This window comes from Xyrauchen texanus, chromosome 32 (genome assembly GCF_025860055.1).
Source record: "Xyrauchen texanus isolate HMW12.3.18 chromosome 32, RBS_HiC_50CHRs, whole genome shotgun sequence".
Lineage (NCBI taxonomy): Eukaryota > Metazoa > Chordata > Actinopteri > Cypriniformes > Catostomidae > Xyrauchen > Xyrauchen texanus.
In genome coordinates, this window is record NC_068307.1 from 19749570 (window position 1) to 19760425 (window position 10856).

Here is a 10856-nt window from a genome sequence, read left to right on the forward strand (position 1 = left end):
TGAACTTGTACATGCATGTATGTACATTTACATTTAGTCATTTAGCAGATGCTTTTATCCAAAGTGACTTACAAAAGAGGAGCATAGCAAGCAATTTGTTGTACAAAAGTCAACAATGTCTGCAGTATCGCACTGCCGAGTTCTCAATGTAGCTGGAGTAGTATAGCAGCTAGCGTATTAGATGATATAAAGATATTTTATAAATACATTTTTAAATATTAAGTGCATTTAGTGTGAATTTGTTGTGCTCTCTAAACAAATGTGTTTTCAAATGGTTACTGAATGTTGAGATGGTTTCTAAGATCGTATCAAGGTTTGAAGCTCATTCCACCACAGAGGAACAGAGAAAGTGAATGATCGAAAAAAAATAGACATTGTGATTTGCGAAAGGACCACCAGGTGCCAATTGTTCAATGACTGCAGAGAGCAAGTGGGACATAGAGCTGGATGAGTGAATTGAAGTAGGAGGCTGTACTGAAGGCCATATTTAAAGCCTTGAAATCAGATGTGGGCAGCTACAGGTAACTAGTGGTGTTAAATCAAGAGTGGGGTGACAAATAAGTCTATCATATAGGCTTGGTCTATCCACTTTCCTGTATAAGCCATTATAATGCTATACCCCTGAATTTAGCTCTAGTACTTCTAAATTTAAAGCAAGTATGACGAATAAAAATAAATCATGACAGAAATTTTACAATTCAGTCCGTCAGAGTGATACATAAAGATATTTTTAGCACAACCTCTGAACCTGCCATTAACAAACATCCCTAATCATTTTATCTAAAAGAAATGCCACTAAACCATGCTGTTACGATTGAGGACGGGGGCTGACAAAGGTTGAGGATCCAAAAGCAGGTTTATTGATAAAACAAAACACAAAAACGCTGGAACACTGGAACTAGGAACACAGGCATGGAAGCGAACATCAACAACATTCAACAAACGACCAGGTAATGGAGGAACGGGCAGGGTTATATACACACAAGGCAGGATGATTACAAACAAGACACAGGTGAGAACAATGACAGTGAACACGAACGCTAACAAGGAGACTATGGAGTTAAATAATGGACAAAAGTGAAAACTAAGGAGCAAGGTGAAACACGACAGGGTAATACATGACATAGCCCCCCCTCAAAGGATCAGATCCCAGACGATCCTAAAAACAAACAAACAAACAATAAAAAAAAAACAGAAAAGTCCAAGGAATGAGGGGGGGGACTGGCAGACCACGGAGAGCACAAGGGGACACCAGACAATCCAGGGGGGGACAAGGGGCAGATAGGCAGTCCAAGGGGGCACAGAGGGCAGGCGAGCAGTCCACGGGGGCACAAGGGGCAGACAGACAGTCCAAGGGGAGCACAAGACGGGGACTGGGTCAGGTGGCCTGGGAGCTGGCCACAGGACAGGGACAGGTTCAGGGGGTCTGGGAGGCGGCCAAAGGACAGGGACAGGTTCAGGAGTCCTGGGAGCTGGCCACAGGGCAAGGACAGGTCTGGGGGACCGGGGAGGAGGCGCCATAGGAGGCTCTAGCGGCGGAGGCCTGGGAGGCTCTGGAGGCGGAGACCTGGAAGGCTCTGGAGGCGGAGCCGATGGAGGTGGCACCGTAGGAGGCTCTAGAGGCGGAGCCGATGGAGGTGGCACCGTAGGAGGCTCTAGAGGCGGAGACCTGGAAATCTCAGGAGGAGGAGCCATGGCAGACTCGAGAGACTTGAGAGATGGAGCCCTGGGAGGCGGAGCCCTAGGAGGCTTGGGAGGAGGAGCCCTGGGTGGCTCGGGAGACTTGAGGGGCGGAGCCCTGGGAGGCTCGAGAGGCTTGAGAGGCGGAGCCCTGGGAGGCTTGAGAGGCGGAGCCCTGGGAGGCTCGGGAGGCGGAGCCCTAGGAAGCTCGGGAGGCGTTGGCTCTTGGATGGTCATGGCTGCTGGCGCTGGCTCAGGGACATTGGAGGCTACAGGCGTAGGTTCACTGCTGTCGGAGGCTACAGGCGTAGGTTCACTGCTGTCGGAGGCTACAGGCACTGGCTCACTGACATCGGAGGCTACAGGCGCTGGCTCACTGACATCGGAGGCTACAGGCGCTGGCTCACTGACATCGGAGGCTACAGGTGCTGACTCACTGACATCGGAGGCTACAGGCACTGGTTCACTGACATCGGAGGCTACAGGCGCTGGCTCATTGACATCGGAGGCTACAGGCGCTGGCTCGGGGACAGTCGAGGGCTCAGGCTCGCTCACCGTCGCATGCGTGGGCTCTGACTCGCTCACAGTGACATGCGTGGGCTCTGGCTCGCAGACCGTAGAAGGCGTGAACTGGGGAGCGGAAGCCTTTCTTCTCCTCCTCCTCCGGGCGGACGAAACTGGCAGCATTGTCTCCTTGATCACGGCAGGCATGAAGGTTGATTCGCTGGCAGATGTGAAGGGACGAACCACGGGCGAATGGAGGGTTACCACTTTGGGAGGAGCTACGGGGTTCTCCTCGACGATGTCCACGGTGAACGAGGAACCGCAGGCCAGTAGGGTCTCCTCCACGAACGCGCTGAGCGTCCAGCCGCGCGTTGCCGGTGGCAACCGCTCCTTGAGCGCACTGTTCAGGTTAGCCCGGAAAAATACGAGCAATCAGGGAAGTCGGAGGCACTCGCAATTGCAAGAAAATCACAGATGTGCTCCTCGACCGGACGATCTCCCTGCATCAGGCTGAGAAGATTACAGTTGGCCTGTAAAACCGCTGGATCCATGTTTGGTCGTTTGTTCTGTTACGATTGAAGACGGGGGCTGACAAAGGTTGAGGATCCAAAAGCAGGTTTATTGATAAAACAAAACACAAATACGCTGGAACACTGGAACTAGGAACACAGGCATGGAAGCGAACATCAACAACATTCAACAAACGACCAGGTAATGGAGGAACGGGCAGGGTTATATACACACAAGGCAGGATGATTACAAACAAGACACAGGTGAGAACAATGACAGTGAACACGAACGCTAACAAGGAGACTATGGAGTTAAATAATGGACAAAAGTGAAAACTAAGGAGCAAGGTTTAAACACGACAGGGTAATACATGACACATGCACATCCACGTCAAAAAGCTCAAGTGACTATAAAAGCAAACCAGGTATAGGCAAATCATCAAAGGCTGTGCATATTATCTCACTAACTTCCATGAATAGCATTAAAAAACAAATCAAAACAAAATACTCTAAATGTTTTGCAGTTATTGTACTGTAATACAAACAAATGCATCAACAATACCTCAAAGCAATGGCATACATTTCATTAAAATGATGAGTGGTGCACTTTAACTAATCTAACCAGCAATAGATTAGAATAAAATTTACTTAAAACTTGCCATTGAAGTTCACTGCGCAAGTCTGCACTCAAGAGTAGTAAGAATCGAGGACCATTGCTTAGTTCGGAATTGCAGACGAACCTACTACTTGTACTACTTCTGCCGTAGACTGATATGGCAGAAGTAGTATGAGTAGCATTGGTAGTATGCAATTCTGAACTCAGCCCATGCCACCTTGGCATACACATGATCAAAGCTTTTGATTGGCTAAGGGGCAAAGGCAAACGTACCCCTCATATTATCATTTAACACTAATTAAACATGCGCATGACTTTCTTGAGATCAAGGTAATAATAGTTTTGGGTTTTTAAATTCGTTTACATTTTTATTTAGTTTTCAATTTCAAATTATTATTTAGTTTGGTTTCAGTTATTTTACTGACTGTGTTTGTTAGTTTTAGTTAAATTTTATTTTTTCAGTTCATTTTAGTTTAGTCTATCAAAATAAACTCAGCAAAAAAGAAACATCCTCTCACTTTCAACTGCTTTTATTTTCAGCAAACTTAACATGTGTAATTATTTGTATGAACATAAAAAGATTCAACAACTAAGAAATAAACTGAACAAGTTTCACAGACATGTGACTAACAGAAATGGAATGTGTCCCTAAACAAAGCGGGGGGTATCTGGTGTGGCCACCAGATGCATTAGGTGCTGCAGTGCATCTCCTTCTTATGGACTGCACAAGATTTGCCAGTTCTTGCTGTGAGATGTTACCCCACTCTTCCACCAAGGTACTTGCAAGTTCCCGGAAATTTCTGGGGGGAATGGCCCTAGCCCTCACCCAAACAATCTAACAGGTCCCAGACGTGCTTAATGGGATTGAGATCCGAGCTCTTCGGTGGCCATAGCAGAACACTGACAATACTGTCTTCCATGAAATCACACACAGAACAAGCAGTATGGCTGGTGGCATCGTCATGCTGGAGGGTCATGTCAGATGAGCCTGCAGGAAAGGTACCGCATGAGGGAGGAGGATGTCTTCCCTGCAATGCACAGCGTTGAGATTGTCTATAATGACGACAAGCTCAGTCCGATGATGCTGTGACACACTGCCCCAGACCATGACGGACCCTTCACCTCCAAATCGATCCCGCTCCAGAGCACAGGCCTCGATGTAACGCTCATTCCTTTGACAAAAAACGCGAGTCCGACCATCACCCCTGGTGAGACAAACCACAATTCATCAGTTAAGAGAACTTTTTGCCAGTCCTGTCTCGTCCAGCGAAGGTGGGTTTGTGCCCATGGGAGACGTTGTTGCTGGTGATGTTTGGTAAGGACCTGCTTTACAACAGGCCAACAAGTCCTCAGTCCAGCCTCTCTCAGCCTGTTGCAGACAGTCTGACACTGATGGAGTGATTGTGCGTTCCTGGTGTAACTCGGGCTGTTGTTGTTGCCATCCTGTACCTGTCCCACAGGTGTGATATTTGGATTTACCAATCCTGTGAAGGTGTTGTTACACGTGGTCTGCCACTTCGAGGATGATAAGCTGTTCTTCCTGTCCCCCTGTAGCACTGTTTTAGGCATCTCACAGTACGGACATTACAATGTATTTCCCTGGTCACATCTGCAGTGCTCATGCCTCCAAGCAGCATGCATAAGGCACGTTCACGCAGATGAGCAGGAAACTTGGGCATCTTTCTTTTGGTGTATTTCAGAGTCAGTAGAAAGGTCTCTTTAGTGTCCTAAATTGTAATAACTGTGATATTAATTGCCTACCGTCTATAAGCTGTTAGTATCTTAGCGACCTTTCCACAGGTGCATGTTCATTAATTGTTTATGGTTCATTGAACAAGCATGGAAACATTGTTCAAACACTTTACAATAAAGATCTGTAAAGTTATTTGGATTTTTACAAAATTATCTTTAAAATACAGTATCTTGAAAAAGGGGAGTTTATTTTAGTTTTTATTTGTATTTCTATGTATTTCAGTTAAAACAGATGAGTAAATGACTTGGTAGGGGACAACTTTGTGTAATGTTCTTTAAATTAAACTATTCCCTATCCAGTCCAGATTACACATAGGTCTAGATAGTGTATAGCTAGGCTGACATACAATATAGTAAAAACAACCAATAAGGACTAACAAATTACAAATTCACTGACCTCTTTATTAGGAACACCTGTACACCTATTTATTTGTGCTATTATCTAATTAGCCAACCGTGTGACAGCATTGCAATGCATAAATCATGCATATATGGGACCTTCAGTTAATTTTCACATCAACCATCAGAATGGCTGGTGCCAGAAGGGCTGGTTTTAGTATTTCCGTAGCTGCTGATCTCCTGGGATTTCAATAGCTACAGTAATGCGGAATGCACAACATGTTGAACCTTAAGGCGAGTGGACAGCAACAGCAGAAGACCATGTCGGGTTCCACTTTTGTCAGGCAAGAACAGCTTCTGACAGAAGTGGAACCCAATGTGGTTTTCTGCTGTTGAAGCCCATCTGCTTCAAGATTTGACATGTTGTGAATTCTGAAATGCTATTCTGCTAAATACAATTGTACAGAGTGTTTATCTGAGTTACAGTAGCTTTTCTGTCAGCTCAAACAAGTCTGGCCATTCTCTATTCAACTATCTCATAAACAAGGCTTTTCCTTCTGCAGAACTGCCGCTCACTGGATGTTTTTTTTATTTGACACCATTCTAGAGACTGTTGTGCGTGAAAATCCCAGGAGATCAGAAATCACAGAAATACTCAAACCAGCCCCTCTGGCACCAACAATTATTCCACAGTTGCAACCACTGAAATCAAAATGTTTTCCCCATTTTGATGTTTGATGTGAACATTTAATGAAGGTCCTGATGCATATCTGCATAATTTTATGGATTGCACTGCTGCCACACAATTGGCTGATTAGATAATCGCATGAATAAGTAGGTGTACAGGTGTTTCTATTAAAGTGGTCAGTGAGTGTATGCATTCCTTTATTTTTTGAACAGCAATGGATGATGTGATTAAACAAACAAATCTGTTAATTTTGAAACATTGAGCACATAACTGAATGTGGGCACATGCACATGAAACTCATGGCTAATAGATGGAATGTTTGCGATACAACAGATGGAGACCTTCAAAGAAACAAAAACGATTTTGTAACATGCATAAGTCAAAGTATTGAAAATGAAAACTAAAAATATTTTTTAATCATTTCTATTTTGTTTTAGTTGGTTTTGAAGCAATGCATGATAGTTTCAGTTTTTTTAGGATATTTTTTGTAATTTAATTTCAGTTTTAGTTTCAGTTTCAGATATAAATAGATCCCCCTTAATTAACACTGAATACGACAGGCTATACACTAAAATACTGTATCTAGTGTTATCTTGTAAAATAGACAAAAAAAAAAAAGTTTAAGATGCAGATCTTATCTCACACATTTTGCACAGCAGCGGAGTAGATAATGATACAATTGTAATTTTTGTGTGAATTATTCCTTTAAATGTGGGATTTAGGGTACATTGTTGTAAACATGCTTTGAAATTCTAGTGTTTCCCATCAGGAATCTTTCTTGATATTTGCTGTGTCTGAATATCCATACTTCTCTATGTAGTAGCCTATGCCAAAAACAGTATGCCAATGGAGTAGTATGTCCAAATCCACAGTAATCATGAAGCAGTAAGCAAGAAGTACCCAGATGACCTACTATTTCCAGTGAGATTCTGATGTGCAGATCAACTGGACAATTTTTGATCCCATAATCCCTCAGGAGCTGAGGTGATATCACGTTCAAAACGTTGGATTTAATAAAACAGCAACAAATCATGAGTCAGATGGCTCTTCTCAACTGTAAGTGCTATGCATACCATTATAGCAGATCATTGTTCCCTGTGCTTAAATGGTGCTTGTTTAACAAAAACTGAGAGAAGAGTTTTCACGGTTGTTGATTTCACTTCATATATTCTGGTCATGAGACAAAGACCACATACCCAGATGAAGTATGTCCAAAATCTATTCTTACTACTCGCAGGCATACCTAAAAGAACATACTGTTTGGCCGTCAGATAAGTGCGTCCTTCATCAAATACAGTATGCCGTTTCGGATGCAGAATCTGTGTGGTGTGGTGTGGAATGCATTTGAAAGTACAGCAGTAGTGATTGCATGGCTTCCCCTAAACAGAGCAAATAATTCTATAGCACATGCCTGAACCATTATATTTTAATACAGCAAAGATCGATGTTCAAAGATTGATGCTTAGAGAGGCCCTTAACATGTCATCATATCTTTCAGACTAAATAAATAAAAAATCAAAGTACACTTGGGGCCTGGGTAGCTCAGTGAGTTGACGCTGATTATCAACCCTGGAGTCGTGAGGTCGAATCCAGGGTGTGCTGAGTGACTCCAGCCATGTTCTCTAAGCAACCAAATTGGCCCAGTTTCTAGGTCACATGGGGTAACCTCCTCGTGGTCGCGATTAGTGGTTCTCGCTCTCAATGGGGTGTGTGGCAAGTTGTGTGTGGATCGTAGAGATTAGCATGAGCCTCCACATATGGAGTCTCTGCAGTGTCATGCAAGACGAGCCATGTGATAAGATGCACGGATTGACTGTCTCAGAGGCAACTGATACTTGTCCTCCACCACCCGGATTGAGGTGAGTAACTGCGCAACCATGAGGACCTACAAAGTAGTGGGAATTGGGCATTCCAAATTTGGAGAAAAGAGGATACAAAAAAAAATCTCAGTACACTTTACAATTGCTTCCCCACTTTTGAAAACTAGCAGCCGGCAATTATGTTCACTGATGCAAAAAAGGAACAACAATGGTGTAAAGGAAGCTGGGTCTAAACCTTTCTCCACTAGCTCAACAACCCATAAAGAGATAAAGGGAACGAAGAGGGGAGGTCAGTGCTGACATGTTAGCACTAAACAGACTTTTCTGATGAAAACTCTTTAAGATAACAAATTAAACATATTGAAAATTTGAAAACAGTCTGTTCACAGTCAATTGGACCTTTAACCTGATGCCCTTAGAAAATCCAGAGCAGTTCAACATGTATGTGCTGTGTAATTAAGTCGGGCAGACGGAATTCCAGGGCTGTTTTATATGATTTCTCTGAGACTGGGAGAATGAAAATTAAACTGTCCATTAACTTTTCCACAGACTAGGAAAAGCTGCAATCTACAGTACAGTTCCAAAATATAAGCAGCATTTGGAATAATTATTTTATTTAACCTGTACAATCATTTGAAAGAGGTTACCAACAGTACTAATTGTATATCAGTTAACGTGACAATTTTTTTTTACACTTTTCTTATTGTGCATCAGTGCATGTTAAATCCAAGGAAAGAAAAATTATTGTCTTCATAATCTTTAATAAAAAAACATTTCATGCAAAGCACCACTGAAATCTAGTTTTCAACAAATCAATGATCCATCGTTAACTCTGAATTAATTTTATGCAATATTAGGATAATGTGAAATCAGTTTGCTGCCTTCACACACTTTCTCTGTTAACCTTTATGCCTCCAGTCACAGTAACCCCATTTAAACTCTGTTTAACATGCTACAGTGCAGCCACATTCAGTTATAAAAAGTTATAAAGCTGAGCCATATAGTGGTGTATAATTATTAGTGTCCTCTTGATAAGATTTAAGAGTTTCAACATTCATATGTCTGCAGGTTTTCTATCTGTGTATTTCTGTTAAATCCTGTTAACTATTAGTTACAACTGTTTGAAGGGTTCGAAAAGAAAGATTGTGTCAGGCTATACTGTCAGCCCTGGGAAGTCGGTTTGCAATCAGTGTGTGAAGTGTTGCCTGTCACAGTAAAACACTTGGCCAGAAAAGTGCAGAGTATGATGAATACAATATTGCACAGCATGTGGGAGTTGAACATCCTTCAGTATAACTGATTGGACCAGAGGGGTTAGGCAGGAAAAACAAGCAAAACAGTCTGGTTGTCTAGAGATACAAGACTAGGCTACAAAATTAATCAAAGTGTGTGTTTATGTGAATAAAATAAAAATCATGAAAAGAGTTAATCATAAATTATGCCTCTATCCTTATGGGTTGCATTTCTACATGGTTGGTCTATTAGCTAACTCATCCCTTAAAAATTAATTTGCCAATCTGAGTTTTTTTTTTTCTCACTAAATGCAGAAACAAACACAAGCCAGATCTAATTTGGTCTGACAAAGATTTACAATATCCTTCATCATTATACAGTAGACAAAGTTCCTTCCCATTGGTCATAAATGAGCATGATTTTGGAAACCAGGGTTGTTTGGCACAGTTTTCACTGTTGGATATCCCTGGTGGAACATGCATTAATATAACCTAACTAAGGGCAAATAAAAGCTTACGTTCTCAGCTAAAAAGAGGACAGTTAGTGCCCATCATCATACATGTTGAACTGTCATGCTCATGGTAGAGCAAATATGCATGGTTTTTGTTGTATATATTTATTAAGCCATTCTATAATAAGCCAAAAGTATTTATCTGACATGATCTAGCTATACAGTAAGTCTTCACTAATATGGTGACTTATTCTACAGATGTGCATTCCAGCCTAGTCTGAACTAATTATGATTCTGACAGAGTCAAAACGAGCAAATCCTAACTCTTACCTCAGAAAGAGATAGTAGGAGTTATTCTCCATGACGCTGTACGAGTAGCAGGGGAAATAACCCAGTCCACTGACATTGAACCTGGAGCCGGCTGGCACCTCTAGCATGCTGCCCCATGCCTGATCACACAGCAGCTCGATCTCCGCGGAAAAGAACAGATCCGTGTCGTACTGCCACGGCAGGTAGTTGTACACGCTGTAAGACTCCTTATGGATAGCGAGCACCTTGGCAAAGACGATGATCTCCGCTAGTTCTGCTCGGCACGCTTCAGTCTGAGGTCTCCAGTCGTGGGGCAGCTGGCATCCCCACGCAGCACCCAGGAAAAGTGCTAGTATTAATGGCACTAGAGCACCCATGATAGGCAACCTTACCTCACTCCTGCACACTGCCTTTAATAAAAAGAAAACAGCACGCTGTTATCCCTCAGAAATATATATATCTATTTTTTTTTCAAAAATAATCTTAACCTGATCCGCGCAAAACGCACACAATTAATACACAAATTCAGCAATGCACTGGATGGTATTAAAGAACGTTAGAAACTTGCTTAAATACAGCGCATCTCTTTGCACTTAGACTAATCTAGAGGTCTTATTCCACTCTATGTGCTATTCTTCCCTGTGCGCTCTATGTGCTTTACGCATGACGCGCAGCTCGACTAGATTAGCGGAGATCCCTTCAGTGACGCTCAGATCTATGATAGACGGTAGACCTAAAGCAGAAAAAGTAGTTGAGCGTTCAGCATTGAGCACTGTGGTCTCCAAGAGAGCCTTACTAAAGAAGTTTCACATATTTTCATGAAGTCTTAGTGTGAAGAGCAATTTTCAGCAGCCCCAAAACAGCGAAATGAAGAAAATGTCACACAAATGTCACCTGGTACCACTTAGAATAATTTCATTTAATAGCATTAACAAACATTATTACATTAAATAAT

The 10856-nt window shown here is 42.5% G+C and overlaps 1 protein-coding gene across 1 annotated transcript in view; it reads right to left on the reverse strand.

Annotated features, from left to right (window-relative positions):
* Positions 1-10631, reverse strand: part of LOC127625789 (coiled-coil domain-containing protein 3-like) — a 37061-nt gene extending 26430 nt beyond the window's left edge. Inside the window, exon 1 of the mRNA XM_052101142.1 lies at positions 9923-10631. Within this exon, the coding sequence (XP_051957102.1) occupies positions 9923-10278 (356 nt within the window). The 5' untranslated portion in view covers positions 10279-10631. The remainder of the gene's footprint in view (positions 1-9922) is intronic.
* Between the last annotated feature and the right edge of the window lie 225 nt (positions 10632-10856).